Source organism: Nanorana parkeri, unplaced genomic scaffold, assembly GCF_000935625.1.
Source record: "Nanorana parkeri isolate BGI_ZX_2015 unplaced genomic scaffold, ASM93562v1 scaffold1054, whole genome shotgun sequence".
Classification (NCBI taxonomy): Eukaryota; Metazoa; Chordata; class Amphibia; order Anura; family Dicroglossidae; genus Nanorana; species Nanorana parkeri.
Window position 1 is genome coordinate 510130 of NW_017307322.1, and position 24452 is coordinate 534581.

The window sequence follows — 24452 nt, forward strand, 5'->3', positions numbered from 1 at the left end:
ATTTAAATCACTGCTCCTTTAAAAATTGTATTTTTTTAAAGTGTTTTTTTCATTGATACATGTCCCCCATGGCAGTACCCGGATCCCCATACACTTTTTATGGCCAATAAATTGCATATAAGGCTTCAAAATGTGGACATTTAATTTTCTGAGTTCTACCCCCATAGACTTACATTGAGTTCTAAGTTCGAATTAGAACTTTTTCCATGTTCGAAAGTTCGAATTAGAACCGAACACGGGGGTGTTCGGCTCATCCCTACTAGACATCCCACCAGTAAATGCTATAGTTTTGTGATATCAAGAAAAAATACCCAGTAAAACATTTTTCGAATGTGAGGTTGTGTTATATTACTGAATTTATATATACTGATATACCAAGAGCGGGTTAATGATGTGAGTTGAGGCTAATTACAGATTTTCTTATAAGTACCTTCTGCCTCCACCCTCCTCTAAGTTCTGATGAAGCCCTGGAGGAGGCGGGGCGAAATGCGTTAACGTGTTTGTGTAACTAATCCGACATCATGACCCATTTGAACACAGACTGCCGTGTCTAAAATCAAGCTTGACAATCAATCCACAATGGACTGCTAACCATCTCCCTCCGGCTTTGAAGAGTATGTATGTGATTCCTTCTATATACCTGGAAAGAGTTTGTGCATGGGACAGGAGATCAGCCTTGTGTACACTTTCAAAACTGAGCCGTCCTGCATTGAAGAGGAGAGGCTATACTCTGACAAATACACCGCTGACAGGTGTTCAAAGTGAGATGCCAAGTTTGGAACAAGGCGTTCGTCACGTACGGACGTGCAGGAGGGTCAGCACAGGGCGGCGTACGGCCCCGTAGTCCCGTAGAGAAATACAGGGGCTGCATACTAATCACATGCAGCACCTGTCCTTCCCGTGAGCTGCATAATACGGCCGTGCATGCAGCACAGAGTTGTACGTGCCTGCCGATTCTCGTGTGAATGAGGCCTTAGCAGGACACACCTGCTTGGTTTTGTCTGCTGTATCTAATACTTTTTAAAGCCTTGTATGATTAAGGTTCAGTTCACATTAAGCCATGAAAGTGTTATTCAGATATCAAGTGAGAATGGTCTGTTGGTAATCAGGTGTATGTCATGCCATAAGTGGCATTTAGTGTTTCAGTTCACATATAGGTGCCAACTGGTTGTAAATCAATATGCAAGACAGAATGAATGAGTTCTTGGATTACAGGGATGTTGTACACAGGTACTGCATGTGTGCAAAATCAGCAATTTAATGCACATCTTCAGTCTTGGGTTGTGCCAAACAGCTGGAGGAAAAATGAGAAGATGTAAATTATATCCAGATAGATGTTGAGGGCTCCAAAGATATACTCTTCTGGGCTAAGTGTGAACCTCCGGCGACCCATCAGTATCTGGGTGTCAAATGCCAAGAACTGTGGAAAGAAAAGAAAACTATGAAAACATCCTGAATAAAAAAGCAAACCTCAAGTGTATAGCACTCCAGTGCCTACTGTGATGGCATGATTGAGGCAAATGTGAAGATATCTCAGGTCAGTGATAATGAAGATCAGAAAAAGTAATTGGCATTCCAATAGTGATGCAAGTGTTGGAAATACAACAGCTTATGATGATGTAATATTGTCTTTTGAGCACTAGATGGTGCTGTAGTGCACGTCTAGTGTATGCTAGTTTTCTATATGTATCCTGTGTAATGCTGTATTCCTATATACATGTATGCAATGTTCCTCTAAACAAGTAAAACCTAATTCAGCTTTTCTCAAGATCTTAGTGCTTTATCTAAACACATAACCAACAGCAAGAACATCTTTTATTGACACATGTTCACATAATCACAAAGCAAACGTTTTGGGGCCACATAGGGTCCCTCCATCAGGTGAACAATGTTTCCCTGGGAACATATGATAAATTGAAAATATGACAGTATCTTGTAACTTAGCAGTCTCCTTATGAACATGACAGTATCTGGTATCATAGTCTTATATCTGGTAACAGTAGTTTTCCTGGGAACATGGCTGTTTCTTGGGAAATATGGCAGCCTTTAGTCATATATCAGTCTCTCTGAAAACATGACCTTTAGTCTGAGACATGAGAAAATCTCTGGCTTGTAGTAGAAGCATTGGTTATCCATGGTATCCTTTGTGTATAAAACATATGCATTGTTGAACCTGTATATGTATGTAATGTATCCATGTGTGTGTGTTTGTACAGTAAATGTCTGTGTGCTGGCTCATATGTGTATACAGTATGTACTGTATCCATGCCTTCAATTACTGTGTGTGTAGATATGAGTTTGAAAATATTTGTGTGAAATGTTTGGTTCCCCTATCATCCCATATGTAAGCATATACTGCGTACAAGACAGAAAAAAAACACACTTGCACTTACCAGAGTAAATACAATGGCTCCTAGTGCTGCATAGACTGCATGAAGCCATGGCACCTGGAGAGACAGTAAAGAATGGTTTGTTATATATTGTTTTTCTACAGTTTTTATTGCTAATCACTGATTATGGTTGCTTGATTACAGATTTTTAAAAGAGAACTATGGGGTAACCTTTTTATCCCATAGTTCTCTTTAGGGTCACAGGAGCACATACACTAACGTCCTCCCGTGACCCAAAGCTCAGTAAATAGCGAGCTATATACGATTGATTGTGGAAAGGCAGCTTAGTTCCTGGCCTTAGTGGTAAGATGAAAATGTATGTAAGTCCTAACAATGAACGTCTCTTATTTGTTTCCTTTTAGTCTGTTACATTTTCCATTAAAAGTGTTCTGTTAAATCTGTTTGTTAAGGACACAAGAATAAACATTGATCCAGCCAGAAATCAAGAGAGCTTATAACTTCCTGTTCACTTGGCCACTGTTGCACTGAAATTCAAAGTGTTATATATATAAATCCTGTACAATAATAATAATAATAATCAGCCCTGCCCAGTTCACTCTGTGAACTGGAGAACATATTCCCCACTACGTTATGGAGATGAGGAGCGGAGGAGGTATTCCATAGTCCAAATAGGAAGCAAGCAGCCAAGGACAGAATACAGACAGACAGAATACACTGAGTAGGAGTTTTCACCCTAGGACAGAAGTGTTTCACTGGCTGAATCACCAGAAAAGAAAACAAATGCAGCCACTTAGGCTTGGTTCACACCTGCACTACACCGCACGACACCCAGGACGCGCGTCCCGGGATCGCGCAGTCCTGTACAATGCAGGCAGCAATTGCCGCAGGGTCCCATTGATCTCAATGGGATGACATCCGCGTGGCAATCGCAGAAAAAAGGTACAAGTATCTTTTTTTTGCAATACACGACGAGCGGCTGTTTTAGCCACAATCGTGTTCAAAAGCATGGGCGGAATCGCGACTGGGGTACCATTAGAAAATAATGGCACACACCGCAGGTCACACCTTGGTGACTCCTTGAAGTTGTTGCCTACGTGTGAACCTAGTCTAAATCTAGGGACTGGTAAGACAAGCAAGTTAAATAACTCTAAAAGGCATATGCAGGGCTGTACTGTATTGTTTAAAAATGATCTTGCCTTTTTAATCACCTCTGACACTACAGAGTCCCCCCCACTCCCTAGCGTTTGCCAAGGTCCTGGCAAGAGTTTAACTTAAAAGGTATGAGTTGGTGACAGGGTCTGTTATGGAGCAGCAGATGTCCCCCAGTTTTTTACTACATAGGTCTGTAGAGTGAATAATATTAGGAAATTAATATTTCAGCACATACAAAATACAACTTATATTATATATATAGGAAACCTCGGCGCTCCAGCTTTGGTGTAATCACAAATTCCATTATGCCTCGACTCTGGGAATCATGCCTGTAGCTGTCAGAGCCTTGCAATGCCTCATGAGACTTGTAGTTCCAGAACAGCCAGAAGGCTGAGGTTGCCTACCCCTGATTTGTAACAATTTTATTGTATAGACATGTGAACACAAAAGATCTGTGGTTAAAGGGAAAGAATAATTCAAGTTGTTTAGGAAGGTGAATGAGATCAGTCTGTTCCTGGGTATATATACAGTATATGACAGCTTGGTCCTAAAATGTAAAACAACATGCGTACTTACATATTGAAACGGGATTAGGATCACAAGGAATAGGCCACTGAAGAAAAGAACCATAACGAGCACAAACAGAACACCATGACAGGAAGTGAAATCCACCTATAATAGAAGACAAAATACATTGTAAAGATCGCTTTACAACCACTGGTGTGGGAGGAGGGGTAAAGCAGTTGGGACTGGACTCGGCCCCTGGTGCAGTAGAGCCTAGGCTGGTTACCATCCCTTAGTACTCTACAAAACTAGTTACTGTTACTGCAGAGTCACACAGTCTTCTTAGCAGTGGTACATTCTCCAAGTATGTGCCTCCATGCCTTTCCATGTGTGTGGTCCTTTGCCATTACAGATCATGTGCCAAGCACAAGGCAATGCTGGAGGTGCCTAAATGCAGTGTGGTTGTTCAAAGTCAAACACTGGGAAAAAAAGATCATTTATGCACTGCACGGAGTATGTAAATTATCATTAAAAAGCTGTGTGTAATGTGTGGAGGGCAGCTGCAAAGAATAGAAATCTTGCCTTGCAACGTGCCAGCTCCTACACATGGCTCTCGGGGAGTAAGGTATGCAAGTAGTGAAGTACTCTAGCTCTTTGGTTCTCAACTGCCAAAAATGGGTTGTGACCCCATTTTTAGTGGGTCGCCGCATGCCTTCCACTTTTCTATGTGAGAGGCTCCTCAGCCTCCCCCAAGCGCAACACTGTCAGTTCTCGTGCCGAGCAGCCATTCAAAATATGCTGCCCGGCGCCGAGTGTCAGCTTGAGATGGGATGGGGCTATGGCCGCAAGGGAGCTCCATCCACGTGCATTGCTTACATCGCCCTCACATGTCATGTAGAGGTGCCATGGTGACATCACATTCTGGCTCCCAGCACCTCCACAGGGCATGCAAGGGAGATGTACAAGCAATACACATATGGATGGACCTCCGTCACAGCACAGCAACCCACATTGGACTCCCGGCTGAGGATTCACTCCAGTTATCGTAAGGTAGGGAGACTGGGTATATCTTAAAACATTTTTAATTAAATTTAAAAAAAGTTGGAGTGTGTATGTGAGAATGTCTGTGAGTGTGTGAGATTGTGTCTGTGGTTGTATAAGCATGTCAGTGTTTTTGAGGGCCCGTTAACACTAGGTACAGTGCATTAATTGCATAGTACCATGCCATTAACGCAATGTACCACACAATTGCACCTACCGTACATTCTGGTGTGGGCGGTGTGTTGAGTTGCCATTCATTTGAATAGCACCCCAAACGTACCTCCCACCCACAGTTCATACGCCCGTACCGTACCCTATCCATTGCAGTGCGACTTGGGTCGCGACTTAATAACCAAGGACAAATGTGGGTCCTGAGGTTACACAGGTTGAGAACCACTGCTCTAGCGCATCCCTGCCCCTCCATACTACTTGCCCATTCACAAAATGCCTTGTATTTATCTCAAAGAATGCAATGTGTACTGTGATTGGAGAAAAGGAGGGGTGGGAATGTGACATCTTCTCTCCTTTAACCACAAAACACCCTGTATTCGTTGAGATAAATACAAGGTGTTTAGTGAATGGGAAGTAGTAAGGAGGGGCGGGGAAACAACTGTATTAATTCACTACTTGAGTTACATCCCTCACTCCCCGCAGTGCCTGTAAGCTCGGCATTATGTGTAGGAGTCGGCAAGCTGTAAGGTAAGATTTTTATACTTTGCAGCCGTCCTTCATACGTAACACACAGCTTTTTAGGGATCATTTATACACCCAGTGCAGTGTAAATTATTATTTTTTTCACAGGCTTCGGCTTTAAGCTTTTAGGAGGATCCAAAAATAGACTGCTAGTACAGTGAGTGTTTGACATCCAGTCACATTGGGTGTTGGATGAATGAATTCCTCCGAATGGTGATGAGTACTCTACACACACAAGCAGGGTAGTGTAAGAGCCTCATCAATAACAGTTACGTGTACAGGGCGTTTCATGGTCTGGGGTACAAAAAGCTGATGTATTAGTTGGGTAGAACCATTAACTGTGCATGCATAGTCATAATTTTATATCTTTTCTACGTAAATGTCATATGTCTTAATACTTCTACTCTTTGTCTGTTGTTCAATATCATAAGGAGCCATGTCTTTCATTGTAACACAGGATTGATGGCAGCACATAGACACTCTTTTTAAGATTATCTATGGTGATCATGTGTGTAGTGTATTATTCATCATAGATGGTGCAGAAAGCTATGTGAAAAAGGAAGTTACCTCCATATGACTTTGTGCATGACTTAATAGCTAATCATGTTTTACGCTGCAGTATGTAGTAACTAAATGAATTTGTTTCGGTGCAGGTTAAATAACTTAGGATAAAAGAAGCCTTTTTTCTCCATATTCAGGAGACCAGTTTGTTGACCCCTCTCTATGCTGTGGAAATGAGGCTTCTGCTGATTGACATTTTTGTCTGTCTCAGTGAAATCCTCAGGGTCCATTCACGCTCTGCTGTTCTTGTGCGTTGCATTAACGCATATTGTGTTACGAGTTAAAATTTGTTGCATTAGGGAATCCATTTATTTTCAATTGGCTGCAACAAATAATGATGGACAGAAAATGCACATGCAGGAGAGCCGTGAGTTGTTGCAACGCATACGCGTCAGAGCTTCAATACCTTAGTGCATTACGGTGCTATTAAAAATGAATGGAACTTCAATGTGCTAATGCAAGTACCGTGTGTTGCAGTAACGCACAACAAACTGCAGAGTAAAGTGTGCTTCAGCCCTTTAGCCTTCACTTCATCAAGTGAAAGGAACTTTACACAATGTTTGGACTATAGTGTAAGGGGTTTGTATTGCCAGCTGTATGTTTGTTCTTCCTTTGCATTACATAGTTGTCTTTTTTTTTTGTTAGGACTCATTCACACTGCTGTGGTGCATTAAGGCAACCATTTTGGTGCACTTTATGGCGCAGGTCAACATGTGTTGTGTTAAGGTAGCCCATTCATTTTGAATAGGCTGTGTAATGCAAAAAAAGGTGCATGTATCATTCCTGCTGCATATTGAAACACACATTAGTGCATTGTGGCACAGTGCACTGTGGTTTAACACATTTCTATCTACCAGGTGTGTTGGTGTGCCATTCAGAAATGCTGCAGTGTGAATGGGCCCTAAAAGATTCAGATTCATGCAGTCAAGTTCATGGCCAAGTCATTTCTGGAAGAAATGGGGCAATGATCACATACATTCAGGTCATGGGTGTGCAATATTACCCAACTGCCTGGGTACCTTGTCACTACATAGTTATGCCTTAGGCTCCAACTCTCCTTGATTCTTATAGTGTAAACTTAATAGAAAAATTAACTCACTGGTATATCTATAGCCACATCTCATTTTAGTCTGGAGTAATATGGAGACAGAACAAAAAAGGTAGCAAACTCTCCAAAGTTTGGCAAAACCCCCTCTCGGCCAGTTGTCACCATAACAGTCTGGCCCATTGGATGGTTTCCTCTCCTGTTATGACGACAACTGTAGAATTTTGGTTTTCCCATTACTTTCTATCCTGTCCAGTTGACATTAAAGAGAGGGAAATTTCCCAACACAGACACAAAAAGCAATAAAAACCGGACTGGGGATGCAACACTCCAATACGCCATACTGGGCTTTTTACATTTACAAACCGCAGTGCTTGATAAATAATTATTCATGCTGCATATTTATTTAAAAATGAAAAGGCACTTCTAAAAAATTTCTCCATTTTCTGCCAGTATTTTAAACCCTAGCTACAGATACATAGGGTCATATTTATGAAGCAATTAATCTGACATTCAACACATATTTACTTCAGCTGAATCTACCAGGTGCATGTGTTTTAAATGACAGTGAATGATTCACCACCAATTAAATGTTTGGTGAAAGTCACATTAACTGATTTATATGTGCATATTGTCATTTAAACAGCAAGAAGATACATAGTTACATAGTATTTGAGGTTGAATAAAGACATTAGTCCATCAAGTCCAACCTATTAGTGAGAGTATGCGTATTTCCAAATCCCAGTCTAAAGGTGCCCATACACTATACAACCCTTACAAGACTTTTGTCTTGCGAGGGTTGTAAAGTAATTTAAAAAACGTACGATCTGCCCATCTTGGACAGGCAGATCGTACTGCAATGCTTAACGGGATGCTGAACGGGCAGTGTGCGCGTGCGCACACCGGCCCGTTTGGCAGTTGTCTGACTGCAATGCTGAATGCTGACTGCAATGCTGAATGGGCAGTGTGCGCGTGCCCACACCGGCCCGTTTGGCAGTTGTCTCTCGATCATGTTAAAAACCAGTCGAAAATCGTACGATTCTCGGCTGGTTTTCCAACATGCTCTACATACAAAAGTCGTGTGACCGTACAGTAGGAATAGTAATCGCAAAGTGTATAGAAGGTGTGCGACCGTTTCTACTGTACGATTGCACGTCTTCCGTCGAACAAGCAGGCTGGAAAACCCACCGAGAATCGTACGATTCTCGGCCGGTTAGTGGCGTGCATGTTAAAAAGCTGCAGAACGGGCCGGTGTGCGCACGCGCACACTGCCCGTTTAGCATTGCAGTCATCGGAAGCCCGCCCCTCAGCGGGGAGGGTTTGTGATGATCGCAAGTACGCTCTGCCTGTCCATGATGGGCAGATCATACGTTTTTTTAAAATTACTTTACAACCCTCGCAAGACAAAAGTCTTGCGAGGGTTGTAAAGTGTATGGCCAGCTTAAGCAACATCTGAAGTCTGCAGCATGTGTCCCAATATCCACATGTACCAGATATTTCCTCCATACACATCTAATTAGTGCAGTCATCCAGTCCTGCATACCACTCTGATGTTTGGGGACATAAATTTCAGTTTAATGCACAGTTTCCACACCGTAACTCCACCAGTAGCCTTTTTATTTATGATGATTATTTGGTTTTCCCGACCTCTTACCTTGGTTTGGAAGCTGAATAAAGTGACGGAAATGCAGACAAGTGCGGTAATTCCAAGACACAGGATCACAGAGGTGGTATTATAATAACTGGGAAGATAAAAGTCACACAGTGAGAAACCTAATTTGCCGTTTTTAAGCACGATAATCTTGCAACTATAAAATGGCAGCTAAATCCCATTGGGTAAGGTCTGGACTGGATTATTTAGAGGCAGCGGGAATATGGTGATAAGAATTATGTATTGGAGGCATAGTCTTTAAAATGAACCTCATTGAGTCAGTGCACACTAAAAGAATTGAACAATAGACACTGACATCTCTGAACCAGTGTAACCTATTGTTAAGACAGTTAAGATTAGCAAGAACAGATACTGCACATAAGCTTCTTCAAGTTTGGATATACTGTAGAGGTGCTATTTACTAGTTCCCCTATATGTATAGACATTACACATACATTTCTCTATAGGCAGTGGACCCCATTGCATCTGTCTGATGCGCCCCCTACTGTGCTGGGCATACAGCTCTTCAATCAGCATTCTTCAAATGGTAAGGAGTGTGTAGTTAAAAGGTATATTGGAGTCAACTTTATTTGGCCTAGGACTTCTGTGAGTGGTCTATAGGAAATGATGACTATAGGTTAGAGAAAAGGAGTGCCAATCGATGTGTAAGAGTTTCAAAACATAGTGTATGCCATTATGCGTAGTAATCAGTTATCACTGTGCGTCTTTATTGCCAGGTCCAGATCTCACATTTTTGATCCTCTTCAGGTAATCTGCCAATTAAATAATGGCTAACTTTTGTATATTAAAATTGTCTGTTTATATTAAAACAAATTTTGATGGTTATGATAGCTTATTAACCTTTTTATCATGTATATTTTGGAAGTTAGTTATGCATAATAGGGTACACTATGGGGTCTATTTATGAACAATTCACAGAGCCATTCACCCTGCAAATCGTTGTGAGCGTTTGTTCTGTGCAAATAGACGCAAAACCAAATGTTACTAGTATATTTTCTTTTCAGTTCCAATGTAATGTAATACAGCATTATGGCCACAAGATAGATCTGAGGAGCATAGAAAACATAGAACTAATATTTACAGAGATTTGCTGGGCGAATGGCTCTATGAATTGTTGTAAATAGACCCCTATGTTTTGAGAATTGGGATCTTTAGTAGGTTTAATATGGATGAATTCACCTTCTAATTCAACTTTTGAATGTATAATTATTTTCTTTCTGCGTTTTTTAAAAATAAATATTTGTATGCAATTCTTGTGAAATTAGGCATTGATTATATCACAGTTTTATATTTTTGTAGCCCTTAAGAAGGGGGACTTCTACAACACCCAAAAAAAATTGGCATTTCCATGGTGAAACAATATTACTACAGTAATACCTTGGTTTACGAGCATAGTTCGTTCTGGAAGCATGCTTGTAATCCAAAGCGCTTGTATAGCAAAGCGAATTTCCCCATTGGAAATAATGGAAATTCAGATGATTCGTTCCACAACCCAAAAATATTCATATAAAAATGATTACAATACTGTACTGTAATATAATACTGTACAAAATATAAAGAAAAATAAACCAATTACCGGTACCTTCATGGCTGGTGTGAGGGGGACAATTGAGAGGAGGATTATTGTGTAGGACGACTTTCACTATCACTAACGGAATCACTGCTATCTCTTGACTCAATGGAATCTTTTTCATTTCGTGAAACCTTAACAAGGAATCTATCCAATGTGACATTGCATTGTCGTTAAATAGACTCATCGCTTGCACTGCTACAGCCTTATTCGGGGGGTGCTTTTCTACAAACTTTTGCTCTTATTGCAAGACATTGCTTGTATATCAAGGCAACATTTTTCAGAAATGTTTGCTTGTCTTGCAAAACACTCTCAAACCAAGTTACTTGTAAACCAAGGTATTACTGTATTGGCTTTTGCACTGAGACTGGCTACTTTACAACACACACAGGGGCCATGGGGAACAAAAGTAGCCACCCTCCAGAAGAAAGGACAGTGTCAGCACCAATTCAGAGATGATTTGAGGATCTACAGTCGAGTGATACACAAATAAGATACATTTTTGTTAATAGTTCAGCTACTTGAATGCATTTTTTAAGATTTAACTCCTGTGTTTAGTGTCACTTTAAGTTATTAAAGAACAAAACCTATACCACTACAGGAATGTATAGTTTTGACCTCACGTGGGATATTCTTTGGATTATTATACAAAAGTCTGTAGGAAGCAGTTGATATCAGCATGCAGGCATAGTATATACAGTATGCATAGCTCCCAATGTCCTCCATTGGGTAGGGCTGTCCATACTTAGTATACCTCTTTCCTCTTTAGCTTTCCTTCTTTTGTGTTTGATGTATAGACTTCTATAAAAAAATATGTACTGCTTAACTACCAAAAGTGTTATATTACACTGAACCTTTCAGCCAAACTCTAAAATCACATTTTCTATTTTAAAAAGCCAGTATAAAGGAAATGTAGTGGTGAAAATGAAGGACCAGTGGCTTGAACCAGTAATTTTTTGAATGTTAATCCTCAGTGGTCCGCATAACTGATAGAATGGCAGGTGTATGCCATTTTTAAGCATGAGTTGCATGTCCTTTGCATACATAGTTTGTGCTAAAAGGTGTCCCTCTATCTCATCTCACAATGCTGGGAGATATGTAGAAGGTTGTTAGACAGTGCCTCCTTACCTGGAGATCATTCCAGTAATGTATGACATGGAAAGTGTCTAAAGAAATACAAAATAATAAAAATGTACAAGTTACATATTATATATTTAACACTGGAGCATATTGTATTGTTTGAGACGGTGATGATTTTTTTTGTCTAAGGCAGCATCATACAAGCCCTGGCTGGATAAGCTTTTGCGCCTTTATAAAATGAAGCCTTGGATGGAAGGAAACATATTTTTATCACAAAACCTGCATGTGATGCTGGGCTTATCTATATTAAGAAATATAACATACTACCTTAATGTAAGCCTGTGATTTGCCCATGCATGGTAAAGGTAAAGGTTCACAGGTTCACTAGCACTCCCCAGCTTCAGGAATTTTTACCTTCCTTTCCTCTGCCTCTCAGTTCAGCCAATGGGATGGAAGGAAAGCCATGAGTCAACAGAGTCTTAGCTTACATAGGGCTATATACTGCTTGTGGGACAATGCTTATTGGCCCAGTGCTGTCACATGGAGTAAGTCACATGATCTTTCATACCTGGAAGTACTGGGTATTTGGTTCCCAACACTTGCTGATAATACAATTTTTCCACCTTTGCCCTGGCAATTTGACATCAATTCACAACTTCAGCCACATACCTTTAACAATTCACTTCTATCCCAAACCTTCATGGCACCAAGGAGACCAGAGTTACGTTAAGCAGAACACTGTTTTCATACTTTTTACACCACCGGTTATGCCTGGGACAATCAGCATTTGTTTTACACATGTCATGGTGTTTGGATTAGGGTGACTATGATTCTTGATGACCCATGTGAGTATAAATGTTGCGGTATGTAGTTGTCACGCCCGGGTCCCAGCGGATATGTAACAGGATCTCAGCGACGGAGTTATTAGGGTGGGTTGGACTCTGGACTGAGTAATATGACGGTAATTCAGGCTTGAACCTCTGGCTTCACTCACAACTAACGGCGAGTTAGAGGTTCGTGCATCATATATCGGTACGTAACTCAGCGGAGCAGTAGTGGCTATTACTTCATAGGCCACTGTTAAGTGAGAACATATGATTCATATAACTTTAGGAAGAGTAGTGGGCAAGTAGTGTCAAAACATCAAAGTACTCCAAAGTAATAAAGTAAATGGTATCCACAGTACTAGATCAATGTAAGAAGTTCACTAGCATTACGAATGCAACCATAGATGCAAAGTACTTGCGGTTTGCAGAGTGGAGTATTGGAGAGCGGTGGTTGCAGAGTGGAGTTGCTGGGTGGATATCAGCACAGTGGTGGCAGCTGTGGAAGATCCTCCTGGCAGGCTGTGGAGGTGGATAGCTGTCCTGAGGCAACAGGGTGGTTAGTAGGTCCCAATGGCTGGTTACAATCGATTGCTGGCAGGTCCCAATGGCTGGTTAGGTGGAGGGTTAGCAGGGCGTTCGATCCTCAATAGTGAAACGCCTTGCTAACCTCGCAGGAGCCTTTAAATAGCCCGCTAGCGCGGGAAACTGAATGACACGTCTCGCCGCTTCCGCGTTCCAGGGTGGAATGCATCGGCCGGCGTCATAGTGGAGAGGCGTGAACAGCGGTGATGCACTTCCGGGTGCGTTCCACCCTGGAACGCACACTCGTCGCCGGACGTGCCCGGAAGACCATACAGCAGTAGGGATGCACCGTTACCATTTTTTTTGGTATCAAGTACGAGTGCCGATATTTCTTTCGGTACTCGCCGATACCGAATACCGATACCAGAAGTCCCATTAAGGAATCCGGGCTGTGTGTAATGACTCAACAAATTAGGAAGTTGTTATTACACACTGCCAGGCTTCCTGATTGGTCGGGAAGCCGGCTCCATGCTTCCTTGTCACCAAGTGTCGAGGGATCATGGAGCCGGTTTCCTGGCCAATCAGGAATTCGAAGAGCGAGTCATTACCCATGCCCGGCTTCCTTATTGGCTGGGAAGCCAGCTCCATGCTCCCTGGTGAGGGAGCATGGTGCCAGCTTCCCAGCCAATCAGGAAGCTGGGCAGTGTGTAATGACTCGCTGCTCGGCTTCCTGATACCAGAAGTTCCTGTATCGAGAAAGGCATCCGGAGCATTTGGGCGAGCAGGAGTACTCGCCCAAATACTCGGTATCGGCACTGATACTAGCATCGGTATCGGTGCATCCCTAGTATGTAGCCACACTCATTTGTACTGAGGAAGACTCTTAGATGAGTGGTGAAACAATGTCAACATTGCTAAACAAGGCCAGTTAGATGTAACTTACTACTACATGATTGAAAACCTTTAAACTGGCCTTATATTGGGCTGAACAAGGAAGAACTCCGGATTCCCCCATACAAGTGTACATCATTGATGTGGGAATCACCCCTGCCAGGCTATTTTATGAGGACAAGAATAGCTAAACAGTGACTGCAGCTGATTGGCTGAGTCAATCCAGTAATGGTACTTCCCAGACCCCACCCTAGGCGACCTGAGTCCACACCTCCTACTTAGTGAGTTTAGCAATTGCTGATTGGCTGAGATTTTTCAGACCAACGCCTTTGACAAAAGCGAATTGAAAAATTAACTTTTGTTAACCAGTAGGGGGGTACTGACTGGGCTACACACTGGTTGGTCAGCAAGACTCGGTCACAATTACATGTGTAATAACTGGATATCTCTTTTACAACATATACACAGTATATCCATATTCAACCATTCCAAAGCACTCTATATAAAATATGGTTTTACTATTATTCTGCTTAGGGGAAACTGCTCTTAAATAGTCTTAGCACTTACAAAGATGCACAGCAGAATGAGGTTCCATGGGAAGTACCTCCTGCAAAAAAGAATGCACAACGAGATCAACTTTACAGCACACATTGTATCAGGATTGGACATTGTAAAATCAGAAGCCATTAGATGTCAGTAAATTACTTTTTGGTCTCTGTGGATTACTAATAAACTTTGTCGTTTGTCTGCACTGTTTGTGTGTATACTTTATTCAGTAACCCCATCAATGGTCATTGCCTGGCCCCCACGTGTGCAGAAATGTGATCAAAAACATTTAGGATGACAAAGTTATCAGCCGAGTTGTCTATGTAAAGTATGTCTATTCAAATTGAGGAAGACAAAGACAGAGCAGAGACCAGTTTGTGCGTAAATGTGTGACTTCCATCTTAAAGGGACCCCCCCCCCTCCATGCCTCTATGGTCTCTTTTACTCTTTTACTTAAAGTCTGCCTAAAATCTCAGTTCAAATAACTTTTCCTTCCTTGTGAAACTCACAATATTATCCTTCAACTCCACAAAATATCATTAGGCAGGTTCTCACCTTGGTCCGCTGCAGCAGGCCAGAACCAAGTATGTTGTGAGGAAAACAATGCTGTCAAATCAAAACCAACAGGCAGTTAGTAGTACATAGTCTATTTCATACATTTATGATCAAGGAAGCCATTTCATATATAATGAAGGTACTTATTTACACTTAGGGGTGTATCTATAAAACGTTCCCAGAGTGAACAGCTCTGCAAACATCTGAGTTTTAGATTGGCACCGCGTAATGGCCACTCCTCGTTATGCTCCTCGGCTCCTTCTAGTGGCATATGGGGAAAATCTAAAATTCAGCTGTTCACAGGGCAGCTCGCTCTGCGAGCATTTTACAAACACACCCCTAAAGTGTATCCAAGCCAAATCTTTTCTTTTTTTCCATTTTGGAGTAGGGAATAGTTAAAACTAGGGATGCACCGATGCCAAGTACCATACTCGGTACAAGTACAAGTACAGATACTTTTCAAGCTCCAAGACTAGACTAGAGAAAAAAAAAATCAAAAGTTAAGAGGCAGCTGTCATTTGAAAGGAGTTCACGGAGCTCCTGGGATTTTTACATCTCTGTTTTATGGTATGATTTTGTTTTTATAAATAAATACTGTATAAGGGGTTGCACTGATACTTGTCCAAGTACTTACAGATACAAGTACTGATACATTTGTGTTTATTGTCATGTGACAGTTTTTCTAAAACAATACAAACTAATGATTTCAGGACAGTGGTGGAGAGCCAAAGCCAGGTCCCAGCTGCAACCTCTGCAACCCTGGTAGTTCTCATGAAAATGCCAAGTATCGGCACTGGTATCTGAACTTGTATCTGGACATCCCTAGTTAAAACCCCTTCAACTTTTTTTTGCGATCTCTGTCCCATTGTGGAGATTTTCCTTTACTTCCTGTCCTTCTTGTAGTATTTCAAAATCACAGCATTTTACACCTTACATGTCTATGTTATTAATCATCATACATAGAGGGATGCATTGGTAGAATTCGATGTTTCAGTATAAAGGTCCGCTTTAAGGTTTGTTTTACCCTCCACCATGAAGGAGTTAAGAAATAGCCTTGGTTTGATGTCTTATTTTACACTGACAACTTTGATTATTCAGTCTTCATTTGTGACATATGGATTGGCAGCAGAGATTATTTTCATCTTGGTACTCTATAATAATAAAAATCGATCGGTTGCCGTGGGGTTTCATCACACCGCACACTTAATAATCTTGTGTTGGCTCATTTATAAAACTGTAAGCAAAAAAATGGGCCCATGCTTCTTCATGGAATGCTAAACATTTCTGAGTAGCAACTCCAAAAGGATCAATTGAGTCCGGCAAATAGAAGATGACGGCCAAAAGGATGAAGGTTCTGAAGAAACATTTACGGGTCTATTCACTAAGCTGCCGAGGGCAGCCGAGTGAACAACCGACCCCAAGTGAAGTGAGCCGATGATCATGGGCGGCCAGGAGCGAGAGACTCCCGGAGCGCCAGGGAGAGTTTGCTGTTTGGAGATCAGTGTCACTGGTTAGCAGGTAACCAGGGACACTGATCTCTCTGCAAGTGGCCGGAGTCAGCCGTAAGATCACGGGTGGCTCCGCCCAGCTGTCAGAAGCAGGCTGTCGGCCGGCCGCTCGGCCAGCTTCGGCTTTCATCGTGGCTCAGCCGAGCCGAGGCATATGCTTTCGGCTCGACTAAGCCACTCGGCCACGTTCGGGAGCTGTACGGGCTATTGTGAATAGCCCGTACAGCACCCCTTCGGTTCTACTGAACCAAAGGGGTCCTGGGGCCGAAGCTAGCCGAAGGATCGGCCGAAGCTACGGCTAGATCCTTCGGCAGCTTCGTGAATAGACCCCTTAGACTGGAGTGCTGCTTTCACACATGTAAAGATTTACAAATTGCAACTAAAGAATATTAGAGAGTTTAGGCTTCTGTGCTTTGCTGTTTTGCTTTTTTAAATCCTGTATACTTCAGCTTAGGCACACTTACGTTATCCCTTAAGCATGCTCCCATAATGATAGATGATAGACTATATGGTAAAAAGTGCATATAGTGCTATTACGTATGTGATTTGCACAGATGCACTGTTTTGCAGGGAGTACCCTCCTAGTTTTTTTTTCTACTTCTAAATTTGATATAAAACTTTGCAAAGGATTCCTGAAACATCAGATTGAGTCATACAATAATGATGATTTCTGCTATTAGTAATTGAGGTCTGTGTAAAAATTTAGCTTGAGCTACTAAACAGGCTCTGTTTAACAGGCTCTAAAATAAGATGAACAGCTGGATAAAAAAATCCTCACAATTTACATAAACAACATTTTACATTTATCTAAATAAAGAAAAATATTTAACATTTTAATTTTTTTCATTGTGGCCATAATAAAGAAAATATTTACAAAATTGCTATACATTCCCATCAAAATAAACAAATGTGAATGGGCCCTGATATCTAGAATCATAATGAAGCTATTAAACATAGCAAAAAACATAGCAAACAAATATAAATACTCACTAGGAAGCCCAATACCAGCCTGGGTTTGCCTGGACATATTCCTTAACTGGATCACTGAAAGACAAGTGACATGCTGTTATTGTTGTTGTTGATGATATTAATGAAATTGATGATATTAATGATATTGATTATATTAATGATGTTGATATTGATTATATTAATGATGTTGATGATAATAATGATGTTGATATTGATGATATTAATGTTGTTGTTAATGATATTATTATTATCATTATTATTATGAATAATGATATTGGAATATTAAAAATAATTATATTATTATTTCTAGTGTAATATTACTCCTCTCAGACACAGTTCAAACTACACACAAACTCTGTCTGTTATAGTATTAAAAAAAACAAAAAACTGTGAAATACAAAATATTGTTGGATTATGAACATGCAATGCAATAATGCAAGAATATTAAACACAGCAGCAAATGTATGGATATAATATAGTCCCTAACTGTCTTTTACAAATTACATACAGCTAGAAGTTCCGCAGTCAATTGCTGCCATAAGTGCGTACAAGGTCTTCTAGGACAGACTTGTACTCCAATGGGAAAATGACTGTCATGGGCACTATAGTAGGTGCAAATGCCCCTATGTTATCTTATCATGCGTATATTCATGCCATTATAACTGACAGCTTATTGCAAATTCTTGTTATTTAAAGCCCAGTTGAACCTTTGTATGTTAGTACTGTAATACAGTCAGGCTGCATTAACAATAGTACATGTGAGTGCTGGTGATTACTGTTTATGCATCCTGACTGCATTGCAGTAATTTTATAGGAAGGTTCTATTTGGACTTAATACCGTTTCTTACTATTTTAATCTGTAGATCTAGTCAGGAAAACTGACATCATGCATTGCACTTTTAACCTGTTTTTCAAACTGCTGACCCAGGTATGTGAACATGTACTTAGTGATATATGTTGTCATCATGTGCTTAAAGCTGAACTCCAGAAGTAATCTTTCATAGAAACATCCATTGGTCCAGCTTGATCTCCAACTCGTCCAAGACCAGCTATCACTGGATGAAGACCAGCTATCACTGGGGAAGACCAGCTATCACTGGATGAAGACCAGCTATCACAGGGGAAGACCAGCTATCACTGGATGAAGAACAGCTATCACTGGATGAAGACCAGCTATCACTGGGGAAGACCAGCTATCACTGGATGAAGACCAGCTATCACTGGATGAAGACCAGCTATCACTGGGGAAGACCAGCTATCACTGGGGAAGACCAGCTATCACTGTATGTAATGCAGACTACTACAGTGATTATAAGCATCCTCGGAGCCCTCCAGAGATCAGATATAAATACTTACATTGAGCCAAGCTGGACCTATGTATGTATAGTTCAAGTGACACTAAACTCAGGAGCTAACTTTAAAAAAGGCATTCAAGTACCTTAACTATTAACAAAAATGTATCTTATTTGTGTATCACTTGGCTGTAGATCCTCAAATCATCTCTGAATTGGTGCCGACACTGTCCTTCCTTCTGGAGGGTGGCTACTTTTGTTCCCCATGGTCCCTGTGTTTGTTGTAAAGTAGTCACCGCTCCAAGCTCGCTCCCGTGATGAACTACAATCTCAATACTAATGAGTAAACTAAACAGGAGATTGTAGTCACATCACAGGAATGACCTTGGAACAGTTTCAGAGATGATTTGAGGATCTTCAGCTGAGTGATACACAAATAAGATACATTTTTGTTAATAGTTAGTCCTGGTTCACACTGAGCATTTTGTAGCGCTTTTCTGCCCTAAAAACGCTCCAAAAATCTGCCCCCCCAAAAATCCCTATCATTTCTATGGCCCTGTTCACATATGAGCGTTTTGTCGCAGTAAGCAAAACGCCTGTCGCTGGAAAAAATTCAGGAGCTTTTCTTTTTGCATATTACAGCTGGTTTTGGCCCCATAGACTGAATAGGAAACACTTGAAAAAGTCAGTTTGCTGTGTTTTCACCCGTTTGTATGCAAGTTTTATGTGCTTTTTCTCATTAACATCAGTGAGGTACAATCTGCTCAACAAAACACGCTTTTTGCCGTATGCGCATAAAACGCACATTAAAACACACAAAAAAGCTGTCGTCTAGGTGTGCACCAGGCCTTAAGGTACTTGAATGCATTTCTAATATAAATTCTTGTGTCAAAATACAGTGTTTATAATATACTCAGCAAGAACTCACCAGAAGGTAAAGAGAGCCACAATGGAGACAGTGACTAAAAGCTGAAGTGACAGGATTGAATAGACCTGGAAAAGAGAAACATTAGGACGATTGTAAAAGCAGAAATGTCTCCATATCATCAGTGATATCATTCTCTGGAGTAGAACAATGTCATTCTGTTCCCACAGCTCAGCTCTCGGCACTTACTCTCACTGATCAGAAATATTTACATTGTAGTCATCCAGACTTCCTGCACATTATCGATGGAGGTCTGCCCCCACACATACCTTCCTAATAAATGACCTGCGCACTCTGTTATCTTCCCAGCTCTGTGATGTCAGCATCTCGGTGTCTCCGGAATAGGGTCCGCCGCTGTAGCTGGGGCTGTTCCCTGTAACAGAGAGGGATGGTCAGCTGCCCACCAGTGTCATAAAGCAAGGCTTTTCAATTGTATTCTGTATATTATGAATGAACAAGCACAACAATGTATCCATGTTGCTGTTTAAAGAGGAATTCTGAGAAAGTGTCAGATAAAATTATTATCGTCAATATACAGTGATAGACAAAATACTGGTCATATTGGTCATACCTTTAAGAACTGAAGCCAAAACTTTTCTTTCAGTTTTGGATAAAGTTTTGGAGGGTTTTAACCCATGTCAGCTTTTTGGCCATCTGTGTCCGTTAACATGAGATTATCCCCATCCGGCATGATCAGGTCTGGCAAAACAGAATACTGTTCCATTTGTTTTTCCATACCTGGCTGGAATTGGGGGTAACTAGATGTAAACAGACTCCCATCCATTTAGACCCGGCTGCCCATAGACTGGTACTGAGCATCCAATCGGGTTCACCTGAAAACTGTCAGACAGGCCCAATCGAACCACCCGTGTGAAAGGGACACCAGGGCAAATAGAGTGATTCACCCTAACGGGGACACAGACAGCAATTAAAACATGACAAGTGTTCTAGTCTCTTTCCGCTCTATTCAAAGCTAAAAAAGACGTTTTGGCTTCAGATGCATAAAGTAAATTAAACTCCTCCGAAAAAACTGTTGTAAGTTCATTCCCATGTATCTGAAGGCTTGCTTTTTATATGATTTGTACCTGCTGATCTAGGCATTAACTTACTGATCCTGTTGATCCCTGCAACCTCCTATGCTTTGGTGACAACACTGAGTGTATCTATGCTGGAAGAGCACTTTCACCCTAGGACTGCTAGTTGGCTGTGCATTGGCACTTACAGGGCCGTCCCTATCCTTTACGCCACCTGAGATCATAGAGCAGGGTGGAAGTTGTGCTTCGGTGATAATGGTCGTCAGAAAAGCGAAGCGGTCCCACCCAGCTCACTGACGCCACTGGTTGCCAGGAGCTCAGCAGCACGCCAGCCAGAGCTTTCCGCTCAGATCCCTGGCAACCAATGACATCAGTGAGCTGAGCGGAAAGCTGAAGAGAGTGTAACAAGCAAGAAATAAAATAAGTGTATGAATTTCTCCCCCCCCAGCCAAATTAGCAGTTCACCCAAGCAGTGTGGGGGTAAATTTAACAGCAGTGTGAAATGAGGGTTTAAGAATATGATTCCTTAGTTAGGGTTTAAAGCTGACCCCTGAGCACAGAACAAATTTCATTTAAATATATTGTTCAATAGCCACAAAGGATATCAATCCACTTTCTGTGCACCAGATACTTTTGCAAACCCAGTTATAACCTTGTGAACATAGCAGTAACATCATCACCGTGCTTTACATAGCCTGTGCTGAGAGCAGAGCTGTGGGAGGGATCCAGCAGGCCCCACCCACTACAGGCTGCCTACAGAAAACAACAGGAGGGGGCGGAGACAAGACCAGTCACCATGCACAAGGAGAGAGCAGCAGTGTCTTTATGACAGGAAGCTCCTACACACGGGATTACTACACAGATGCAACTATGGGTTACCGTACATGTACGGCATTGTTTTCCTGCTTGGGCGCCCCCCCCAAGCAGGACATGGTAGAAATATAACGGCTGTTACATACAAGCGTTCAGGTGGCTATAGAGCCGCCCGATCGCTTGCAGGGTGCATGGGCGTTTGCGACACCACCCAACCCCCCTCCGCCAATGGCTATCCTGAGCTTCACTGTTCCCAGTGCGGGCCCTGGACCAGCACGGTGGGTCTTGTTGCCTGGATCGGAGAGAGATCAGCACACTTCCAGTGTCTGATCTCCCCTCTGATCTCCGGATGGTTTCAGTGTGTCATTTCCCTGGCTGTTGTAGCCAGAGAAGAAGCTAGTGAAGCAGACCTGTGCTGTATTTGGAGGTCCCTAGGTGACATTAGGTGTCTAATAGACCCCAGATGTTTCAATAAAGGAGGACCTGTCACTCTGTCTGTGCTATCACATAGAGGGCTTGTTAGGGGGCTCAAACATGCCTTGGTTGTGCTTACGTGTGAAAACAACAACTGCGCCGCACATGTTACATAAGACCGCGAACTTCAGAGTGCGAGCAATAATTCTAGGGCCATCAGTCACTGTTAACACTAAATTGATGAGCACTAAAAGCTTTTAAAGCATTGTCTATGGCCAATTTTGGGTGTGGTAGTGTGTTGCGATTTTGCGGGTGCACGCAGTTTTAAGGCTTGACATGTTTGGTGTCTATTTACACGACATGGCCCCGTCTTTTATATTTTACAAACAAATTGGGTAATAAAAAATATTTCATAGCATAACGTAGTGAAAATAGTTTTGTTTTTCAAAATGTTTTGTACTTTTTTTCTTTATGCAGTAGAAAATAAAAACCCCCTAGTGGTGATTAAATGTCCCCCAAAAAATGATATAAAATTCATTTCAGTACAGCGTTGCATGACGGAATAAATGTCAGTCAAAGTACAGCAGCGCTAAATACTGAAAAATGGCATGGCCAGGAAGGGGGTTTAAGTGTTTTCCCCCATAGTTCTCCTAAGGTCAGTAGCTACAGCTCGCGATATACTGAGACCGCAGCAGCTGGGACGGATCCTGACATTAATTTTGAAGTCCACCCAGCTGCGTGAGTGACAGCTGGCTCTGTCTATCTAGAGGCAGAGCCAGCTGTACCCGCCCTCTCCTCGTCTGTTCCGCCAGTCCACGCTGGAGGATCGGATGGGGAGGGGGGAGGGGGGGAATCCCTGCAGGGAGCAGTGAGTGACAGTCACAGCTCTCTGCAGGGACAGGATCGAGAAGTGAGCGAGCGACGGTATGCATTCGCTCAATTCCTGATCTATTGAGCCATCGTGTGACAGTTCCATTGTCACACGTCGGCTCAAACTATAAGGTGGAGTGGAAATCACTCACCTCATAGTTCTCTTTTAACACCCCGGGCATCAAGTGGTTAAAGGAAAACTTCACCCTTTTTCAAAAGTCAACATTTTAATGAGCTGAGTACACTTATTCAAACAGTAATATAAATGCTTTTTCAACATTAACTAAGATTTTGCTCTGTTCTACCTTTTAAAGTGAACCAAAATGGTGGCTGCATGCATCATCACTAACTACCCATCTAGGCTCCTGTGGAGGAATAAGTACACAGGAAGCTCACTCCCTTCAGCTCCCTGTCTGTCTTGCCCACGTTGCATGGTGGACATGCCAAAGAGATTTAGCAGATTCACACGCTCACCTTTCTGCCCCAGTAGCTCTTAATGGAGCAGTGATAAAATGGCAGTTATTAACAAACAGATAAAAAGGAGGGGGAGGACCCGGTCAGGTCACCTCTCAAAGCCCCATGAACTACTCTTCCCAGTCATGTACAGTAGCTCTCTCTACTGCCTTGAGCAGAGAGAACTTCGTGGTTCTGCCACACTGTGTCATTTGAAGAGATGCCAACAGCACACCAAAAATCCTTTCAGGATAACCATCTGTTCATTTAAAAAGAACCATGTAAAGTAAAAACAAGCACTTTCGGGGCCACGCAGAGTCCCTTCATCAGGCTTAACATTGACAGAAGTGTACACAGAAATGTGAACTTATATAGACATACAAATGTGGAGTGACTCATAAAGACCCCAGTGATTGATGTATGCGTGCACCAAGAGTGCACAGTGATCCATGAGACTTCACTGCTTGGGCATGGTTTAAAGATTGTACATATGTGTACCGTGCCGGAGTCCAACTAAACCATGCCCCAGACCACTTTTTCAACTGGGCCAGGGCACAGTATGGAGCGATCACACTAGTCAAATGAACTGGAATTTGGGCGGCCAAATGTGCTCAGACTTTTGCACTTGGGGTCCATTTACGCCATTATGCTGCGGTGATGCACAACATGCAACAATGCACGTTACATGTATCGTTGCCTTGTGCCATTCATTGTAAAAGGCATCCCAACACTCTGCACTGCAGAGCAGCACAAGGCATGGTGCCCTGTGTCCTATCCTGTGATAAAATGCTGCCTGCATAATTTTCATGTGTGTTCCTGGGCTTCTCCGCTCATTTATTTTGAATGGGCTGTTTAACGCACTGCTAAAGCAATGCACATCCAAACCATGTGTGTGTTACAGCGTACAGCATTGTGGTGTAAATGGGTCTTTACAGTTGATGTTAAATATCAAATATCAAACTCTTAGATTGTAAGCCCTCACGGGCAGGGCCCTCCTTACCATTGTGTCTTGAATTGTATTGTAATTATAATGTCTTCCCTATGTTGTAAAGCGCTGCACAAACTGTTGGCGCTATATAAATCCTGTATAATAATAATAATCAAATGTGCCTATCACAATTAACACTTTCACAGCTTATTCATATCATACTGTTATGTTAACCA

At 41.9% G+C, this 24452-nt stretch overlaps 1 protein-coding gene across 2 annotated transcripts in view; it reads right to left on the reverse strand.

Annotated features, from left to right (window-relative positions):
• Positions 1-497: 497 nt before the first annotated feature.
• The window catches only part of FAIM2 (Fas apoptotic inhibitory molecule 2), a 28431-nt gene continuing 4476 nt past the window's right edge, over positions 498-24452 (reverse strand). The window contains exons 3-13 of one of the 2 annotated variants that reach the window (XR_001941783.1): positions 19974-20077; positions 19708-19772; positions 17509-17562; positions 15011-15061; positions 14477-14516; positions 11718-11755; positions 9002-9089; positions 4080-4175; positions 2394-2447; positions 1152-1420; positions 498-508 (exon numbers count right to left, since the gene is read on the reverse strand). Coding sequence is in view for 1 of the 2 variants with exons in the window: in XM_018567481.1 (XP_018422983.1) it covers positions 1271-1420; positions 2394-2447; positions 4080-4175; positions 9002-9089; positions 11718-11755; positions 14477-14516; positions 15011-15061; positions 17509-17562; positions 19708-19772; positions 19974-20077 (740 nt within the window). In the remaining variant the exon portion in view is untranslated. Of the gene's footprint in view, positions 509-1026; positions 1421-2393; positions 2448-4079; positions 4176-9001; positions 9090-11717; positions 11756-14476; positions 14517-15010; positions 15062-17508; positions 17563-19707; positions 19773-19973; positions 20078-24452 lie in introns of those variants that run through there. The other variant, XM_018567481.1, reaches the window with a different exon arrangement.